The 22,402-nt window shown below is 37.8% G+C and overlaps 1 protein-coding gene across 5 annotated transcripts in view; it reads right to left on the bottom strand.

Moving 5' to 3' along the window:
- ntm (neurotrimin) overlaps positions 1-22,402 on the bottom strand; it is a 574,312-nt gene that overhangs the window by 64,192 nt on the left and 487,718 nt on the right. For all 5 annotated transcript variants that reach the window (XM_042500021.2, XM_088088929.1, XM_088088927.1 and 2 more), the window contains one exon: positions 14,459-14,691. In XM_042500021.2, coding sequence (XP_042355955.1) covers positions 14,459-14,691 — 233 coding nt within the window. The remainder of the gene's footprint in view (positions 1-14,458; positions 14,692-22,402) is intronic.

Genomic DNA, 22,402 nt, shown 5'->3' with positions numbered 1-22,402 from the left:
AAAAGTTCAGCTTTTCAACTAATTCCAATTTATTCCAGCAATTTTAATTTAGCTATGACACTAATTGCCCCCCCCCCCCCAAAAAAAATCTCTCTGATCTCAAGTTTCTCTCTTGAGAGCTGACACTATAATTGTCTTGTTAATTCTTTGTAAAACACATTTCATATAAACATGAAAATAACAAAATAAAACTCACAAAAACTGTCTTGTCTTGTTAGTTAATTAGTAAGTCAACTGTTTAAACAATTACCAACTCTGGTTTGGTTGCAATAAACCCTTCATTTACCAGTTCAGATGTGACATTTTTCTATTTTTTTTCCCTGTGATCTGTCTCTGTCTTTGCTAGCTGGCCGTTTACAGTCCTGTTACGTCATTCCCACCACTAGCAGTCATCATGTCTGTCAGCTCAGCTAACCTCTGTTGGTGCACAATGAGCATTACGTACAATACATTCTCAATACAGCCTCTCAGTTTATCTTTAACCTGAGCAAACTGCCTTTATTTCTTGCAAAAACTTGGAAGGTAGGCAATGAGCAACAAAAGAAGAAATTACACAAAAATGTGCAAATAATTAGTAAAATTACAAGAAAATGACCTGAAAATCAATTTATCAAAAGTGGAAAAAGTGCTTACACATTGTCCCCAGACATTTTCCCTTTCTTGTTTAAAAATAATTTACAAAATGTATCAATTTCTTGCAATGTGCGAAACATTTCTTGACGATTTTTTTACTGCCTTTTTTCATGTTTCTAAGATAAATCACCAGTTTACTCAAAGTTTAAAGGTTTAAATGCTTGCGAAAGGCGTCTGAAAGCAGCACGAAAAAAAGTGCTGTCGTTCCAGGCTTACAAGAGTTAATAGAAAGGGGTACATCTGTATTTTGACAATATTGAAAATTATACTTGATTTCTACATACCCTGATATACTGTATTACCATGCTAACAACCAAGCTGAATGACAGGGGATCATCAGGGGATCGCCAAAGTTAATGAACTTTGTCCTCTGGAGAACATTAAGGTAATTCATCCAGTAGAAGTTGAGATATTACACGGAATAAAGCTAAAATTTCAAATTTCTCTTCTGGACACCATTATCATCTGTATTAAATTTCATGGGTATATGTTATTTCATATTTCAGTCCTGACCAAAGCAGCGGACCAACTGACTGACAGCAACCTGTTCAGTAGTTTGCTGATTTACCTTGCTCTGAGCCACAGTTTTGGATGAACAAACAGACTGACATCATCAACTATTGTTGGAAGGCCACACTCTACCATACAGTAAGTGCTTTGCAAAAAAAGCTCTGTGTGGGCTGTAAAATAAGAAAACTCGTAATAGACTATCCTGAAGGGCTTTTCTTTTCACACTACTTACTACAAGGCTGAAGAAGTGGAAGATGGGCTTCAGTCGTGTGGCAAATACTTTTTATCCCCTGTGTTGTTTAGTAGAGTGGCAGCAGCAGCAGCAACAGCACATACAGTAACCCCACACATTGTATTCTGAACTTGACTGTATTTCTTGGCTGCCTAGAAGAACCCACTTTTCTCCTGCTTTTGCTGTCACCAAGGCAACAGTGAGTTAAGACTATATTCAAGTTTTGGTTCACCCAAAGTTGAACTTGTTTTGTATATATTGGCAAGATGTTTTCACATAGATTGCACGCACACTGCAGTGGCTGCAGGAAGCCTTTAACTTCTGTCACAAAGCTACTCAGAGCATTCAAGCAAAAACGTTATATGCAGTGTCTGGCATCGGACTCTTCAGTTTCCATCATGTTCACAACAGCTCTTTGCGTTTACAAAAAAGGCCAAAGGATTCAGCAGATTCATCAGAGAAGTGACGGTGAGATCACATGAGTTCAGTTTTGTTAACTGGTCAGACACTACTGTGGGCAGAGTGCCAATGAGTGCATGTGAGGTCTCTGGTGCACAGACAGTGTAGGTGTCTCAAATGCACCTGCTATTTTGGTTGCTATTTTGTAGGCACGAAGTGGATAAGATGGAACTGCAGCAAAAGGGGGACCCTCAGGGCCCTCTAGGCTTTGAGAGAAGGTCAACATATGAGCATTTTATTTAATCTCTCTCATTTGATAATTATCCAATTTTAATGTTAGTTTCATATTCAATTAAGTTTCCTTCAGACATTAAAGGGCTACTGTCCTGAAAACATGAAACTAGTTATCCAGTCTTTTTTGTTGTTGTTGTTGTTTCTATGTGGAGAGGAGATTAGCTGGCTCACTAATTGGTTAAGACTTTGGGACACAGAGTCACGACAATGTGTGTTTGTCGAGAAAGACAGGTGAATGAACCAATCACATTTTGCTTTATGGTGTGTAGGATCAAATGTCATCCTCCTTGGCCTTCCTGAAGGGCAAAGCTGTCTTATTTGGCTCGTAGTTAGAATAAAAAAAAATAAAATGAAATTTTAAAAAAGTGATGTCTATGGCTACAGTAGCACACAAGAGTGATGTGTCTACTTCCTTAGCCTTGACTTTTTCAAAGAGAGCTTTCACAGAAAATAAATTATTATGGAAAATGGAAGACCAACTCCTGTGATTCGATTGACAGAAAAGAGCAGAAGTGTTGAAAGGCACTTCAAGATTGAAATGATCATGTCTCCCCTTGGATGACAGGATGAAAGAAAACTCATTGATTATATTGCTGCAGTTGCCTGCTTTTTTTTTTTTTTTTTTTTAAATCTGACAAGTCATCTGTCTGTTCTAATGTTGGATTTGTTGGCCCTGCCAACCCAAACAAGTCAGCCCTCTGTCGCCAAAATTCAGCTACACATCTGAAAGCTACAAGGAGCTTAAAAACTTTGAAGGACATGAGAGTAGACCTTAAACTGGCCGAGCAGCACAGCAGCCAAATTTTGGCCCACAACAACAAACAGGTAAGACAGAACTTAGAGACACTGAAGAGTCTCATCAACATCATTGTGTTTTTCCGGGCAGCAAGAACTTGAATTTAGAGGGCATGACGAGGCAATGATTCTGGGAATAAAGAGGACCTACTTTCCCTTTATTCTCTGAATTAACAAACATTACATAAATGGGAGTGTTTTCAAATTAATGTGCTTGAATATTTTCTTTCCATTATTTTATCTTTGCAATTTCATTTTGCTCAAATTGAGGGAAAAGGGAAACCTGCCTACAGTCACTGCGAAGCCAAAAATACAGAAAAATCACCACAAACTCTTTTCATTTACTGTTATGCAAAAACAGACTTGATTTATTTATTTATTTATTTTTACAAAATGTTAGCAAAATGTACAAAACACATGTATACATGTTATATGCCTACAAAGACTCCAGCAAGAGGCTTCAACACGGCAGAACTTTTTGTGACAATTGGACTTGTTACACGTCATATAAGCAGGAGCACTGAATAGCGCAGATGGATACTTGACACTGCTGACAAGCTTTGAGTTTTGCTTTCTACTGTCCTCATTCAACTCAGTCTTTGAATATCTGCATGTGCTGTTTGGAATCTTGCAGAATGGGGACTTTGATATGTGGTTTTGTTTGGTGCATTGATCAGTTCTGCAGAACCACAGAGAGAGAAAGGAAATTCTGACTCTATCTTCGAGGAAACTGCGAATGAAGTTGGATCTTCTTGCAGGTGCAGAGCACAGAGACGTGCAGATGTGCACATTCTGTACCAACAGCTGCACTGTGAGATCCAAAACAACATTCAACTCAGGAACAGGTCCAAAGACCACAAAAAGTTCCCATTTCTTGCCCCTCTGGACCCAAAAAAAGTTTTTAGTATACAGAAAAAACTTCCCTGACTCTAAAAAAAACTCAATGGGTTGCCCTTCAATCTCTCTCGGCTCAAAACTGAACTGACAGTCATGTACAACATGTCAGACTTTGATGGACGGAGCCCAGTGGACCTACTTCATTTCCTTAGACAGAAAAAAAAACCTTACCATGAACATTCAGCAGCTTTATCATCTGTCCTGTATTGATCCTCACCTCGTCCACCTCTTCAGGTGTGCACTTTCCATAAAGCAGAACACATGCCAGGTGCACAACAGGACAAGATTAGCTCGGGAGCCTTGGCACTGACCTCCATAGAGAAATGATTTCTTTTGGAGCTTAGATACGAGGATGCTACCATTGTCCATTTCACATAGAAAGGTGCACAGAAGAAGCACAACGACAACAGAAGAGGCACACGATAGCTGCTTCACACAGACATGGGGCCATAGGGCCGCAACAAAGTCTGCCCATTATGCCGCCCCTGCACTTTACACAGAACCAAATGATGGCAGCATCATTCTGCTCCGGTGTGTGATCATTCGCTGCATCGTGGCATCTCACAAACAACACAGCCATGACAGGCGTGGCATTTAACACGAGTGTCCGCCTCTAGTATGATATATAATACATGCGTTGGCTGCGCTTTATTAAAAATAACAAAGGCATAACACTTCATTCACAATCAATAACCCTCTCTGTGGCGGCTGATCTGATCCTCTGTTCAAAGGTAAGGAGCTCCTGAATTTCATTGTTTTTCTTCTTTTGAATGAACCGCTATGCTAACAGCTGCCCTTTAAATTTCCCACATAAATATGTCATCAAACCTTGCACTCGTGCCACCCACGGTCACGTCTTCCCGGCTTTCCATTTATACTGACCTAATTTTGGGGCTGTTACCACTTCTGTCCCTGGTTCAGAGGTGAGACCACTCTGCCCCCCTTTCGACAATTGTACGTTATATACAGAACTGCTAGGAGGCATAACAGCGTGATATATTAAATGCTGCTATTGACAATTGAAGAGACGCACAACAACAACAGAAGAGGTGCTTCCTTGTATTGTTTTTTTTCAATGTTGCAAAATAATATGACTAATTAAATATGAAAATGTGAAAAAATGGAAACAATGTAAAGGAGGAATTAAGCTGAAGGGTTTAAGAGCTGGGAATCTGATTTCTCATGCATAATAGACAGAATAATGAGATATAGCAGAGTGGTTTGAGGTGTGTGGGATTATTTTGTGGCAGCCTGGTGATGGTAAGCGAGGTAAGCACATGGCGGTGTCACATGGCACCGCACTCTCACGCAGCACTTATCATATCAGAGGCTGCAGATTTTATTAACATGTGTCCTGCTGCCTTCAGATGGCTGCAGGGATTTAATGAAGTGAAGGAGAAGATTTTCATTAAGCAGCTGTGGACACCCGAGGTGGCTCCTCCCACCTGTGCTGTCTGTGCTGTACACCAAAAAACCCCCACAAAAAACTCCACACTGAGGCAGAGGGAATTCTGAGGTCAGAAGCATTTAAGACTGCCTGTACACTGTGTATGCTTCATGTTGCCAACATAAAAACAGGGTCAGAAAAATAAACTCCACCCTTCCGTCCTCTCTTCAGCCACTTTTCTTTTTTCTGCGTTTTTAGTAAATGAAATGAAAAATGAAAATAAGCCTTGCTCGATTTATTGATGTTTTTCTTATTTCGAAAATGTTTTCAAGTAAGAAAAAGATGATGAGAAGAATCTTACGATGTTTTGTGGTGACTTTGAGGCCAAGAAACAGAATATAAAGCACTACTAACATGAAAACTACCAAAATGGGTTGCTCTTGCCAAATTAAGAAATAAAACAAACAAACAAAAAAAACAAAACAAAACAAAACGAAAAACCTTGATGGCGCACGGTGTCACATGGCAGCTGGCAGGTGTTTTTTGGTCGCTAATCTTAAATCTGCTTTTATTTTGCATAACCAATAATGAGATGATTATCCATGCTTTTATTTCATCCCATTTCTGCTGTTGTAATGTCCTCAACACTTGTTTTTACAAACATCCCTGCATTCAGACTTGGCTTCATCACATTTTATGATGCTTTTGTCTCTATATTTTCTTCTATTCTTTTTTCACTTTATTAGGTGTCTGTGTATATATATATATATATATATATATATATATATATATACAGTTATATAGTTACATAATAAACCCTCAGTTATACAAAAAACGCACAGCTCCCTAATATTTTTGCCATTTTTGAATCAAGAAAATATATTTTACTATTTATGTATTCATTTCTTTATTTATTTTCCGAAAGGCTGACATCTAATTTGTCAGTGCAGATATTATGTTTTTCTCTCTCTCTTAAAGATCAAGTGTAGGATCTAGTTGCATCCAGATCTAGTGGTGAGGTTGCAAACCTGAAATTAGTCCCATCTGCCAAGCGTGTAGCAGAAACATAGTGGCCAAGGCAAAAATGAAAAATTTCAAAAATGCAAATAGCCCTATCTAGAGCCAGTATTTGGGGTTTGTCCATTCTAGGCTGCTGTAGAAACAATATGGCTGACTTCAAGATAGTGGATCCACTAGGTATGTAGATAGACAGCTTATTCTCAGATAAAGAAGCCACAATGAAATTAAGTTTTTCGGTGATAAAAGAAAACAGCTAAGAATATTTTAACACTGCTTCCAAAAGATGTTCCTAAATCCCACACACTGGATCTCTAAAGAGTTTTAATGAAAAAACAATGACTAAAATATATGAAAATATTCAAGAATGAGGTTCAAAACTAGGCAAAATAGGCAAAGACCATCATAGAATAAACTGATGCATGTTTATTGTTTATTATTCACACAAAATCTAGGGTCGAGGTTTAATCTGTGATTACATTCCAGTTCAAGGTTCTCTAAACTGCAGTGGCTAACTCTCTACAGAGATCTTACGTCTTGTAAATAATCTATGAAGTCATCAGACACCGCCGTTTGACATCGGATGAATTATTGTGATCGGGCACAGTTCCAGGGACTGACTGCTCATGCTGGAGAGCTATCAAGACCCTCTGATCAAATATTCTAAAAAGAGAGGGAGGAGAGCCAGTGCTTTATATTTGAGCTCTCTTTAAAGCCACAAACAAGTGCTTATCTCCTTCACAAAACTTGACATCACTGTGCTTATGAAGCTGATTTCACTGATCATGTCATTAGAGCTGCTGGTTCATTTACACTCTGTTACAGGAAACTGCCTCCGCAGAGAGCGCTGACAGCACCGAGAGCTCCTGGCTTTAAATGACTTTTATACACAAAAACAGCCATCTAGTTCCTGAGTGTGAAAACAATTAAAACACACTACATATACTTTACAAAAACAAACTAAAGAGCTTTGACTTTTTTGCTTGTAAGTGTAATACTGCCACACCAAAAAATAAAAAATAAATAAAAAATCGTCATGATGTGAACAGGTTTTGGTTATTACACAATAGTTGTTCCACTTTTTATTAAGATATTTTCATGTTTTAATGAACTTTTGTTGTCATAACAAGATACTATTTATCTTCTATTAATATGAAACGTTTCATATCATTCATACATACATGTTACATTATAGTGATCACTTATCACATTACATTACATTTTAACCTATTGTTTTAATAAATATCTGGTATCCCCCTAAACCATTTGTTTTGATGAGATTACATATATAAATAGTTTATTGTTATAACAAGAAACTTTCATGTTAAAACATGATAAGTTTGTATGATGTAAAAATGTCAAATTATTTTGTTACAACAAGACACTTTTTTAACATTATTGCAGAATACTTCCATAGTTTTGTTCTTGCGAATTCTGAATTAAATGCCATGTGAAAATGACACCAGAGTACATTTTAAATTACCAAACTAAATAACTATTCAAAGAATATTTCAAATGTGTCAGATTGTTTTATATCAGAGCTGTCTTGTACATTTCCATGAAACTCATTGTGATTGCACTTTGCCGGTCAATGCAACTTTGTTCATGTAACATTCTCATTATGATGATGAGGTTTTGCACATTTTGTATGTGAATGTGGCTTTCATGATAACTTTGCTCACTTTAAATTTTTTTGACTTGGTCAGTCAGTAAAGAGGACAGCACTGTCCATGGTGCTGTTGCCATGTCATTGACATTTTTGCTGTTTTCCAAGAATGAGAGACAAAACTGACAAGAAAAACATATTCTGGATGCCTAGTTTTATATGTCTATTTGTTTTCTATGCATGATGCTTATTTAGTAGCCTTATAATCTGTGTTTTTGTGACTTGTTGGCATTTAGTAGATGAGGAGAAGACAGTAACTGACATTAAAATGATTATTAAATGCCTATATGTTCATTATTGTTTGACTTGGTTAAAAGACAGTTTTCATGTTATTACCAGATACTAATTAGTTTTTCGTTTTTTTTCCCTCCCTGGCGTGGCAGCACGCTTCTGTAATTTTGTCCTTATGAATCTTTAATTAACTGCTGTGTAAAAATGACACTGCGGTACATTTTATTTAATTATATACTTATTTTTGTGATGCAGGTATGAATACCCTGCAAGGAACATTGCAAATGTTTTGTTTTATGGGACACTGTGCAGCTGAGTGATTACTGGCAGATTTTTGAGCCTGATGGCCATACATAGACAGCTTTCAGAATGAGTCTATATGGTTGTACTTCAAATATTCTTTTACATAAAGATTGACATACATAATCAGCAACAAATCATCTTCACGCTTCACCATGTGTTAGTGTACCAGCTGTGACGACTTTGGTCTCTAAGTTTTCAGGTTTCTAAGCTTTTAGCCCCCGCAGTGCTGGAATTGGATTCAATAAACATTCCAGTTTCCATTCAAGTACACTTGTAGATGAAATAAGCAAACATGGTGCACGCGGTTGGTTCTTTGATGATAATTATATGACCCATACTGGTGTATAACACGACGAACAGATAGGAAATTCCGTTTGTATGCCGGTATTCCTGACATATTTTGTTGTAAACTTGTTTTAATGTTATACAGTTAACTGCACCTCCGCTCCCCCATGATGCACAATGAATTGTTGTTGTATTTTACTGTTCAAATGATGAAATTGTTTCTAATGGTTAGAGCCGTTAATATGGGTGGATATGTATGGTGAACTCTATATGTGATGGCCTGTGTCTGGCAAATTAATATGTTTGATTTGATGAATTCAGAGTTTTTTAAAGTTTGCTAATAGGCTCAGCTAAAGATTATTGTTTTTTTGTAATAGGTGTCAGCCATTAGGATTAGTGCTGGTCTGAATGTAAATAACAAACCAAATAAAAGACAAAAAGTCGAGCATCCCTAATCATTAGTGTTTTTGTTGTTGCTGTTTTTTGTTTGAAGTTTGTTTTTGTTATGCATGTTGTTTTTTTCTGTATGCTGTATGTGTTGTTGTTTGCGGTTGTAATGGACTCCGTCTGTTATTGTTGTTGCTGATGTTACATGTTTTATTTAATGTGTCGCCTATCATTAACAAAAATGAAAAAATAAATATATATTAAAAAAAACACACAAAACAAACATTCTTAGAAAACTCTCAGAGAGCGCCTAACAAACTAAAAAGGCGGTCTAAGCTTCCTATTTGGGAATGACTTAGAAAAGGTCTCAGAGCAACTCTGAACAGGGGAAGGACAGAGACTTTTATCTTAGTAGGGAGGTTGGGTTAAGCCCATTGCCAGGTATGATGGCTTCTTTTAACAGATGTGATTGGTTGTCAGGCAAAAGTCCTTTAGTGAGCCTGCATGATGTGGACACCAAGTGGAAATGAAATGAACTGCATGATAATATCAGACAGTGAAAGCGCTTTTTGTGTTATCACACTGCTGCACTGCTGCATGTTTCCCAGTTGCCAAATATCTTTTTCCTTATTTTTTCCTTTTCTTTCTTTCTTGATATTTCTATTGTCTATTACCTGCCAAGAAACTACCACTGTAAATTATCAGTCCTGCTAACTCCAGCATATTTACATTTGTATTTTATACTGATGTTCATTAATATGCCATGTCCCTCTTAAATAAGCCTAAACATAATGCCAGGTATCCTCCCTAATGTTATGGAAGGTTGAGCTGTTGCTTTAAGTCAGTTTTGAACCGAAGTGACCTCCTGTGTCCGCACTGTACAACATGCTCTTCAGCAAGAGGCTCACAGTCTGCAGGGATGTGCATCAGGTCCCTCGTGACCTGTGACCTGACCTGCTTACATATGTATGTGCATGACTTGAAGGAAGACACACAGAAACTGATAAGAAACTAATTAAGAATGGTTCTTGATAAGTATTCAGTGATATTATTCTGTTGAAGATACGGCAACTCTTCATTTCCATCTAATTGGAAATGACAGACAGGGCAGATGGTTCAAGTAATATCAGTAATCAGATGAGAATAGGAGATAGCGGGTAACCCCACTTGAGTGTTGGACCCTGAGTACCAGCTGTTCTCTTTAGTGAGACTCATCAGATCCCCTCTGTCTCATGCAAGTAGACCGGGACTGTTGGTCCAACTAACGCCAAAACGAGCAGTGGCAAGGGTCTGAGGTTCAGATATACTGTAAAACTTCAAGAAACAGCTCAGGCTATTATTTTCTTAAATCACTGAACTCACTACTCACTCATATTTAGGACAGGCGTCTATACGGACAGGCTTTTAATTCTTTTCACACAAAACCTGCTCAGCAAAGATGGAACTACAATCAAATTATTATTATTATTTGTTGTGCAAAATGCACAAAAATGAACTCAAAAATATTTTTGTACAGGTTCTACAAATGTAAGGGTAATTTTTAAGAGCCTCAAGAGCCTGAAGCGCACAACCAGGGGACTTTTCATTTCTCTCTGCACTCTCAACCAGGCCGCCAGGAAGTACCCCACGCTCTAAAGCAAAATTTACATAGTGGCTGAAAGTGGAATGACAGCGTCACGTGACGCACACTGGAGAAAGACTAAAGATATATAAGACCCAGAAAGACTTTTCCCCATTTGCTTAACATTGGGAAAGAGACCTCCTTAAATCACTGGATCATTTTTTTGAGACATGTTGACTATTCAGAACACATTTTTTAATAGCCATTATTAAAAACATTAAGTCCTAAAGACGTAAAATGCGCTATTTTCCTTATATAGAGGTATTTCTCCAGACAGAAAATGAACGCGCATCGGACCCGCGGAACTCCACCGTGTGCACGCGCATGTGACTCTTGGAGCCCCTGACACAATACAGGCTTCGTGCCGGCCGTAGTAATGGATATTTTTGAATCATAATTCATCATTTTTACCATTTTACAACACATCCATACGCTGTTGGCTGTAAAGCCTGTAATATGGACGTCTTACCGTGTCTGTATCAGAGACCGTACATACAGCCTACAGTCAGTATTCAAACTACCGGTTATCAGTGAGCAGCGCGGAGCTCTAGTGACAGCAATTAAACGGTACTGAACGTAGTATTAACTTAAAGTTGAGCTGTGTAGTCATACACAGGGCAATGTTACAAGGCACCACCTTTTATTATATTTTTGTGGGCACATCACTTTTTGATTCTGCTAATTTCATTTCTCCGGTCGTGATTACGATATGATTCCCTGATAAGTTGTTTGTATATTTGTGTGTGCATAGAGTAATAGGTATACCATTATCTGATTATCACGTGAATAATAAAACCAACAGCACCGCTGTCCTTATACCGTCAATTCATGTCTGTTGCTAATAAGCTAAGCTACCAGCTTGTCTAACATCAACAGTAGTAGTTACCAGCAGCCTCCAGCTGGGAACACTGTCAAAAGATAGATGCTAGACTGGATGGGCCGAGTCTACCATCAAACTTTTGACAGTGTTCATAGACTCAAAATATATTTAGCACTCAGCTTGTTATCCATTTGTGTGCTCTGATTAATAAATGTATTCTTGAATTTCGAAACAGTACCCTCATGTTGTCATTGCATGGGTAAATTAATTAATTTAAAAAAAAAAACAAATTGCCCCCTCGGAATTTTTAACATCCCCTCAGTCAGTTTACACCTCTGGGATGAAACTGTTGGACATACAAGTCAAATGTGGACCTCCCTGTGAAATTACAATCAAAAATGAGCTGACAGGCCTTTGTGATGAATTAGATTGATCTAAGTGGTTCAACAGTTAATTGAAGGCCTGATTAAATAAGCACTGCATTATAATTGCAGTATTCAATAAACAGCGTTCATGCATGTTGTGTTTAGTGTGCAGAGAGAAATGAAAAGTCCTGGTGGTGCGCTTCAGCCTCTTGTAGTCAAAGTGAGTGTTACGAAAAGAAACTCTTGGAAAAATTACCCTTATTTTCCTCCTGATTTTTTTTTTTTGGCCCCCACCAAAAAAATTTTTTTCTTGCCCCTCGGGGCTTCTGTAAGTGTGGGTCGAATCAAGGTCAATGGTGGTTTTTGGCAATCTTCAAACTGAACATGCCGTGTCTGTGTATATTTTTTACTGCACAATGGTGACAGAGTTTACGGGAGACCGTGACATGTCACTGACACGAGAACTACCTGTGTTCCCAGTTTCCCACCAAGACAAACACCTGATCATCATCATTGTGTCAAGGGGAGATCTCAAAACAGTGAAAGACTAAAGCGTTGTTGGCTTTATATATATATATATATATATATATATATATATATATATATATATATATATATATATATATATGCACATAAGAAAAGTAGGTAAAAGGGTGGCACTCATACAAGATATGCACATGCAACGTTTTTGAAACGTTTTTGAAAAAAAAAAACAGATTCTCATTTTATTTGCATTATTGTATGGTAACAACTTGGTGAGTCTTCCTAGTTGTTGTCATGGTAGTGGCACCTTTTTCACTCTTTGAAATTTGTGCAGAATCAGGCATTGTTACATGATGTGATAAACATGTATTCCTGTCAGCAGTTGTATTTTCGAGAGCAGGCTTTTTGATTTTGGTTGTAACAAGGTAAATATAATAGCTTGTTTTCAGTTTCTTGAAAAGATAATGAGTACTGTAGATGCACACTCTGGGTATGATCATGGGGAAAAAAAATCTTAGCTCAACTAACAGTTTCTTTTCTGTTGTTTCAATTAAAGGTGTTTCTTGAAGATCAGAGGTGCTTGTGGTTGTCACAGGAATAAAAACAATCATCACACAGCATGTCAGGACGCTGACAGTTCACACAAGGGTGCAACTGTCTATGAGTGTGATTTTAAGAAGGCAAAAAATTATAAAATAAAATGCACTTTGAAGATTACTTCTTTAAACAAAAATAATAAGTGTTATTATCCTCACTGCTTTCACAAGTTCAATAAAAAGTTCAGTTAAAAGAAATGTGGTTTTAAAATATAAAAACTGTTAATGGTGTCTTTATTGATGCATTTTTGTTGTTTGGCATCATGTTTCAGAGAAAACTGAGAGCAGAAGAAATCCAAACTTAGCCAATATAATCTCTCTCATTCTTACAGAGTTGAATGCACCTTATGAGCAGCACTTTATGCTACACACATCATCTGCATATCCAATTGAGAGCATTACACCACCCCATTATGCTATGTGTACACTGCGCAGTGTACCTCACTGTGCCTGGCATCTTTATGAGAGCATCATTACAGCTCCACACCACACATCATTTTAGCCAAAGAAACGTAACATCTGGTATTCCCCATTAACCTCATCTAAAGTCGTAAGTGAGAACACACTCCCCTCCCTCTCCTTGAGCAAGGCATTTAGCCCCTAATTGCTCCAGTGGAGCAATGAATGAGGAAATGAGATTCAAGAAAGAGAGCACACTTTGGTTTGTTCACTTATGCCCTCATGTGCTGATGCTCAGGAATAACACAAACATCAGACAGTTACACTAGATCAGTGATACTCAATTTATGGCCAGTGGGGCAAATCTGGCCCCCGATAGGGGGCCAGTTGGCCCCTCAACCATTTTCTAATTCACAAATATGAAATGAACAACACTGGGAAATGTTATTGCAATTTTAGTATACATCAGGGGCCAAAATGCATAAAACAGCATCAAAATACAGCTTGCTTATCAGTAGAGGATCCCCCACAACTGCCAACAGAGGTCCTAGCTAAGCTTGTAATGTCCCAGGATCCCAGAAACATCTGAAAATCCCATAAACATCTGAAAATCCTAGAAATCCCTAAAATCCCTTATATCCTTATATCCTCGAAACGTCCAAAAATCCTAGAAATGTCCTGAAATTCAAGAAATGTTCTAAAATTCTACAAACATTCTGACATCTTAAAAATGTCCTACAATTCAAGTAATCTCCTAAAATCCTAGAAATGTCGTGAACCCCTAGAAACATCTGAAAATCCCCAAAACATCCTAAAATCCTTAAAATGTCCTTCAATCCTAGAAATGTCCTAAAAATCCAGAAATATCCTAAAATCTGAGTAACATCCAAAATTCCTAGATATGTCTAAAAAAATCCAAAAAACATGCTACAATCCTGGAAGTGTCCTTAGAAAGGAAATATGACGGGGCTGCTGCGACTGGCCCCTGACCCCCTGTCATCTTGCAAAAGTGGCCCTCAAGCAAAGCAAGTTGATTATCTTAGCACTACATATTCTTATAAATGCTATTATTATTTACTGGTATAGTAGTATGAGTTGCTGCAGCAGTACTAGTATAGTAGTAGTATATGTATTTTACCTTGGACGAGGATGTGCACTGAGGTGGTTCTCGGTCGTCTGCTCGTCTGAACTGCGCACACATACTGGCCCTCATCTGTCATGTCCACGTTTTCAATCTTGATGGTAAACTCCTCTTGATTAAGGGTCACCAGACTCACTCTGGGGTCCACCGACCATTTGTCTTCTCCGGCATATAGTATACTCGACCGGTTTAGCCATGCTGTGTGTGTAACAACGTCCCCCTGTGCGCACCTGTGAAGAGACAAAAACAGCATTGAGAAAAGGGCTTCTACCAAAGATTAAGTGAACACAGTAATGACAAATATATAAAATGTGTATTCAGTATATTCATTGCTGCTCCATGCAATGTATACAATCAAGGAAAAAATTCAAGTGCAACGTCTGTCACACACTTCTGTACATAAGGACTCTTTATTATTCATTGCGAATTTGTGAATGATTTTTTCCTGGGAGGCCGGGGTGGACAATCATCCCACTGATTAGCAAACCTTTAACCAGAGAGGAGGAACTAATCAGTGAAGCCAGCTGGTGTTTGGTTTATATGAAAATGTCTCTATTGCACACAGCTTTTACTAGTGAAGAAAAGGCTCATTGATACTTCTAACAGCTGTAACTGTAACGTAAGACAGTGCGGTGAATAAGGCAGGACTCAGCTGTATTTTACAGGCTTACTTTGCAGTCCTTCCAGGATGTTAAGATGTTGTGAACACAGCAATTGACACAAAATCTGCCAGTCCCTGTGAATTCTGCACAGCCTTTGCAACTTTGTCCAATCACCGCAACTTTACTGCAAAAATTGACTCATTTCATTGTACAGATAAGCACAGCATATTGAGCCACTCAATCTTTCTTTCTCTCTCTCAATTTATCACAGTACTGCTGTTGTGCCTGTGACAGTCTCACACATACACTGACAGAGATCGTGTTAGCAGCTTCATGAGTGCAAGATAGCAGCCTCCGCATCCTGGATATTTTGACTTTTCCTTTGTACAATCTGAGTCAGTGGACACATGTTGTCCATCTTTATATACAGTCTACAAACATCCTAAATTCCTGAAAACATCATACAATCCTAGAAATATCATGAAATCCTAGAAAAGTCCTAAAACCCTAGAAACAGCCAAAAATCCCAAAAATGTCCTGAAATCCTAGAAATGTCCTGAAATTCTAGAAATGTTCTAAAATCCTAGAAATATCTTAAATCCTAGAAATGTCATAAAATCCCAGAAACACCCTAAAATTTGAGAACTTTCCTAAAATCCTAGAAACACCCAAAGATCCTTTAAAATTTTCTTATCTTTTAAAAATAAATTTTCAATGGGGGGACTATCAGGCACACCACCATTTGTCTTCAACGCCGCTACAGACTCATCTTTATTAGAATTGTGTGAACTTTGCAAAATAATATTTTGGGTCATTATACAATAATTACAACATAATTGCAGTTCTCAATTTCCTTATAACAAGGAGAAATGTTAAATGCATAATTGCTTTTAAAACATCAAAATGGAAATATAAATAAAATTGGTATTATTAGCGATCAAGTTAACAGCTTGCCTGGAATACTGACACTGTTTCAATAAGCTTGGTAACAAGACACATTGTACATATGCAAATGAAGCTCTGGAGGCAGTCATCAGGTTTCTTTTGTTAATCTGCCCACACACTTGGTTTGTGACATTCAGACGTGATTGAGACAATGAGGCGAAAACGGCACCGCCGTGCTCCACTGCAATCACAACAGATTGCTTTCACCAGTCACAAAATGCTGCTTTGATACAGGAGCTGGGTCACTGATCTTTGACTGTTTCCACCGAGAAACACATCTGCTGTTTTTCTATTTTTTTCACGGCAAATCTTTGGATCCCGCTGAGAAAATGCTGTCAGGGCTACAAGAGGAAAAAGTCTCTCTCTATGTGAAAGTGTGCCAAAGGAGGAAGAAAATCTCTTGTGTGAAATGCCTGTTCACCATCTAGGCTTATTTAACTTTCTTCTAATTTCTCTGACCTACAGACGAGCAGGGCATCTGAACATTAACCGTTTAAAATGGTGAAAATGTAACATGAGCCCAACACGTTGCAGCTGAAAAACTCTCAGCTCCATTTACGCTGTCACAGCTTTTGTTACAGCATCAGTCACTTCCACATCAGCGGCAGCAGGAGGGTCAATGGCATCCTTGGGGCATCGGTGGTGCTATGGTGGGGAAAGGAGACTGAAACTGCGCGTGTGTGTGTTTGCATGTGTGTGTGTGATCAATACACAGGAGGAAAGGCTTTCAAAAATAATGGATTACAGTGTGTGAGATGGCAAGGGATCAATTTACTATGACAAAGTGGATTCAAAGTAGGGTTTTCATTTCTAATGGCTACAGTAAATTAATTTCCCAGAGCTGCAAACGTATTTCGCACTGTTAAATGTTAACCTTTATAAATAACTCGGATAACAGCAGGATTTGAACTACGCTGGCCCGGTAACATTCCTTTCCAATGAACAGACCTGTGGTGCGCCTGATGAAATCACAATATGTGAAGAGAAGTGATTTGAAAGAGTGATTTAACATCCCTTGGCATGCTCATTCTGCTGACCCCCAGTGGTTTAACCCTTTGAAACCTGAACAAATTGGCTTGATGTCTCTCAAAAACATCAGAAGAAGGCTATAAGTTACAACAAGAACAAGAAATGGCCTGAACATTAGCAAGAAAATAAAGGAAATAAAGTTACAATGAAATAACCTGAAAAAAAGCAAGAATAAATCAATTTAAAAAATTGAAAAATAAAAATTAAGCAAAAATATGACCAAGAAAGTGCTGAAAATAAAATAAAATAAAAAAATGAAATTATATATATATATATATATATATATATATATATATATATATATATATATGTGTTTACAGTTTTCATAGGCACCAGAATACTTACGTCAAGTCAGGCAAACTAAGAATATATGATCGTACACCTACTTTTCAAGTAATTTTCTTACCTCCTTGAACACTTTCCCTTTTTTTTTTTTTGCAATTTACCAGACATTTCTGGCCTTGTTGCTCATTGCCTTTTTCCCGTTTTCAAAAGAAATCAAATCTATTTTTTCAGGTTCCAAAGGATTAAAATGCTTGTGAAATACATTTGAAAGCAGCAAAACAACACTGATGATGATCCTGACCATGATCTTCTGCAGTGATCTACAGGTGGGCTGCAGGACCTGGTCTATCACTAACACTGTGTGCTTACATGTTTGCCTAAACAGACTTGAAACTTCAAACCAGAGATGGCAGCAACATCCTGCCTTTCAGTCGCTCTTTGAGGTGACCTGCAGACTTACAAGGACACATGCTTTCCTGTACATAGATGCTCAGCCGAGTGGAAAAACTGAAAGCTAGAGCTTTTCTTGGAGGAGGTCCAATGCACAACCTCTCTGGTGAGTGGCATATCTGCTGCCAGCCTCAGTTTCCATGTTAGGCTTTTAACGTTAAGAGATATGATCTCATCAACACAGAAAGGAAAACAGTCCGACTATTGATGGATAAACATGTCAATTCTGCAAGCCACTGCTAAAAGAGGAAAGAAAAGAACTCGAGCTTTCGATATTTTAAGTAAAAAGGTAGACAGAATTCAGCAAAATGCAGAAATCAAATGCAATTCAGTTTTTTCCTTTTTGAAAATTCTGAAGATGGCAAGACAAAAAAACCCAAACAAAAATCCTACTGAAGTTAATACATTGTTCTTTTGTATTGCACTGAGAGGCTGTACATTGCTGGTCTTCAGCTATTTGCTCTTGTGGTTTTAGTCTGTTGCTCTTAAATGTGATTTTTTTCATGCTGTTGCCTTGGCTCCCTTGAAAAAGAGAACTGAATCTAAAAGGGACTATTCCTGATTAAATAAAAGTTAAAGCAAAAAAAATTAAAGGAAAAAAACAAAAAAACAATTAGTGACGCGGCTGCTCCCTGCCATCAGTCAGTAGCTATACCTGTGTGCTCAGCTCGTAAGTGGGAGCCATTTCAAGACTGTTGTGGAGCCAAATATGTTGAAATATTCAAATACAATAGGTGGAAATAACACATTTATACTGCATGCATAAAACTGCATGGTTTTTGCCCCAACTTTTATGGAACTAGCATAAAGTGGGCATGTCTGAAAAAGGGAGGCTGATGGGTACCCACCAAGCCCATTTTCATTGTGAAATGTCCATACTGTTCTTCTTTGGCAAAATTTAACCTAACTAAAGCACAATTTATCCTACCCTCCTAGATGATAGCATGACATGGTTAGTATCACTGAATTGCTTAGGTCTTCTACTTGTAGTTTCATATGATGCCAGTATCATCACTCTAGCTTCAAAGGTCAGCCCAGTGCAGCCTCTTAAAGATAGGAATGTCGGCCAAGATTACCAACAATTAACAGAATGAAAAACAAAACAAAACAAAAAAAGCATCAAAAAAACAAATGCATTATATATGGACCTTAATCACTCTGCAGTTAATCCTGATAGCCCCAATGATAACTCATGATACCTTTTGATATACTGGAATCTATCATTTCTGATATTTAATTATATAGAATGTCTGTAACGGACAGAGCACATGCATTGTTAACGCAAAAGTGTTTTAAATACTATGTTCTTTTGAAAATACATGTCTTTTGGAGGCACTGAGCACGTAACTGGATACATGAGATTCGGGATTAAACTGCAAAAGTTGTGTGACAGTTTGAACAAGGATGTTTGATGTGTTTTTTTTAAATATTTTTAACAGCTAAGGTAAAATATATCAGGGAAAAAGACAAATGCTCAAGAAAAACTATGTAGTTATCATAATAACACATTTAAAATCATGCTACAGAATTATATTTATATATTTTAAGCACTTTTTAAAGAAATGTTTTTGTTTTTGTTTTGGCAGTTTTTCTTTTCTTGTTGCTCTTCAGGGTTGAGGCTGTGGTCAGTACCTCCCATAGAAAGACAGCCTTCAGTAGTTTGCATTTAATTGAGGACAGTCAGTGACACAGTTGACGGTACCCTGGCATGGTGTTTACGCTGCCTTCCAGTTTATGAGGATGCTGCCTCTTTGAGCATGATGAAAGAGTATAGAGCAAGTGCTAAGATATGAGTTGCTGGTCTTTTGATAGTCATTAAATGAGGAGAAATGGAAGGAGAGGGAGCAAAAGCAGCTCCAGTGCCTCTTGTGTTGCAGTTTAAACGACATTAGCAATGTTTCTACATGTACAACAATTCTCGTTCACGTCTTTGCATGCATGTTTATTCAGCACTATATGCTTAAATCCCCCCCCCCCGGTGTGAAAATGTTCAGCAGCTAATTGGAAAGATCTTCTTGAATATATATTTTTAGAACTTTATTGTAGAAAATCTGTTTTGATGTGGCTTGTTATTGTAATAAAAACTATATGCCTCACCAACTAAATCCCCCCAGAGAGCAGCGAGAAGTAAAACGAAGGGATAAATATTTTACATACCATATATTCTCCCCTTATCGCTTCTGCACAGATGGCAAACAAAATTTAATCCAAAAAAAAAAAAAAATGTCAATCCTCTCAAAAGCATGAAAGGAGGAAGGGATGGGGAGATGTGAGATTGGGAGGTGAAACTGTAACCGTGAGCAAACAGCGTCTGGGCTCTACTCCCCGTGTGCTTTCTGACAGTAATGTGTGGATCATTAAAAATACATGACACTTGTTGCTCCACAATTAGATGTCGCCACTAGACTTTGTTTACACTGCGGATCAATCGAGTTAATGTTTAATGCTATGTCATCAGCAGCTTTGCTTCCAGGAGAACAACCCTCATCTCTCTCAACATTCACTCGCTGCAGAGATTAACGTTACCGTCTAATGACTGGAATCCGCATGAACTAAAGGTATTCATCAAAGTGTGCCTTTAAACACTAACATAAAAGAAATGTTTCCTGTTTAATATCTTAATGGGATGAGGACTTGGATCACAGAAGGCTTGGCTGATAAAATCTAAAGAATGCGACGGCAATTGTTTTCAAGGATTTCATGAGATAAAACTAAAGCACAGTTTTTCTCTCCTTCTTTGTTAGGGGTTTTTCTGCCTCTACTGGCACTTTTTTAAAATAAACAAGGTCTGTGTGAATGCTGTTTTATGCACTCTGGCACCTCACGTATACTAAGTACAAAAACAACTCCAAGTATGAATCACCTTTATTTTTATCGTGAATTAAAAAATGGTTGGGGGGGCCACCCAGCACCCTTTTTGGGGGTCTGACTGGGCCCGCAGGCTGTAAGTTGAAGATCCTCAGCAACTCCTGACAGAGGACCTAGCCACGCCACTTATGTCCTAAAATCCTAGAAGCATCTTAAAATCTGAGAATTGTCCTAAAATCCTAGAAGCGTCCTAAAATTTGAGACTTCCTAAAATCGAGAAACATCCAAAGATCCTAGAAAGCTCATGGAATTCTAGAATCTTTGTGAAATTCTGGAAATGTCCTAAACTCTCAGAAATTTCCTAAATCATAGTTGCCCTAAAGTCTAATTGTCCTAAAATTCTAGAAAAGTCCTAAAATCTCAGAAATGTCCTAAAATTCTAGAAATTGCTATAATGCTAGAAATGCTCTAATTCCTTAGAATCATCCAAAAAGCCAAGGAATATCCTAAAAACAAGGAGCTTCCTAAAATCCTAGAAACATGCAACATTCCTAGAAATATCCTAAAATCCTAGAAAGTGCCTTAAGTCCTAGAAATGCCCTAAATCCTAGCAAGGTCCAGATATTCTAGAAACTTTGACATTCTAGAAATGTCCAGATATACTTGAAATGTAAACTCCCAGAAATGTCCAAAATCATATCCTAAAATTTGAGAATTGTCCTAAAATCCTAGAAATATCCTAAATTTCAACAAAAGTCCTGGCTTCCCTGAAACATTGTCAACACCTAGAAATGCTCAAAGTTCCTAAAAGTGTCCTAAAATCCTAAAAACATGTATTGGCTTAGTGTTATTTTACAAAAGTGGCCCCCGTGCAAAACAAATTGATTATCTCTGTTCTAAAGCTTTTAGACATGCACCTAGTTACATACTTCACATGTCAGTCTTAAGTGCTGGTCCAGTAAATAATAAATTGATATGGACTTGTAAGGAGCTTTCTAGTCTTCCGTCCAATTAAAGTGTTTTTCCACTATGTTTCATATACACCGATTCACACATAGACACACTGATGACTGCTCAGTCCAAACCGTAATGTCTGACAGTCCTGCAGGTTTCATTCTTATCATCTAATCGGAGTGTTTTATAGCCAGGCTGTCAATGAAAATAACCTCTAAGTAGGTTAGGCTTCTTCTTGGACTCTGGGTCATGAAGATTCAGGACTGAGATCCACTGACTGACAACACAACGAGGTTACTGCTTGCAACTCAAGCCCAAACTTTGGTGCTTGATGTCATAAAAATGTCAGAAGCCTCACAGTCTGTTTCCATCTGAATGACCTGTCAAAGCACATCAGACAGTGTTTCCGAGCTCTTGGATGTAAAGTCATGAAGTGGTATGGCACTGGAGAATTAAATGTGATGGGGTGGCATGTGTTTTTGTTTATTTTCTGTTTCTTTTTTAAATTAACTTAACCACAGAGATTATGTGAAGATAAAAAGCAGAGTTAAATGTGAGGAGGAATTGGTTCTAAATGATTGTGGCAGCAGCCAGAAAGAATTTAACTCTATTTTATGCAAGAGTAACCTCAGACACAATGTTTCCTGCAGTGCAATCAAAATAAATGAGGAATATACGCTGTGTTAAATGTTGCCATGCAAAGTTTGGCCAGATTCTCCACAGTATTTTAGGGTAATTTTCTGGCAGATATTTATTTAGAAAAGCGGAAACCAAGAGAGAAAGCGACAGTAATTGATGCTGTTACACAACTGAAATGACTCTACTGTGAATATTTCATGAATGCAAAAGGTGTGACTTTTAACTGAAT

The sequence above is a fragment of the Plectropomus leopardus genome, chromosome 15, assembly GCF_026936395.1.
Source record: "Plectropomus leopardus strain MGB_pleo_1.0 chromosome 15, ASM2693639v1, whole genome shotgun sequence".
Taxonomy (NCBI): domain Eukaryota; kingdom Metazoa; phylum Chordata; class Actinopteri; order Perciformes; family Serranidae; genus Plectropomus; species Plectropomus leopardus.
Note: the sequence above shows the minus strand (reverse complement) of the source record. Positions and strands in the feature narration are given on the sequence as shown.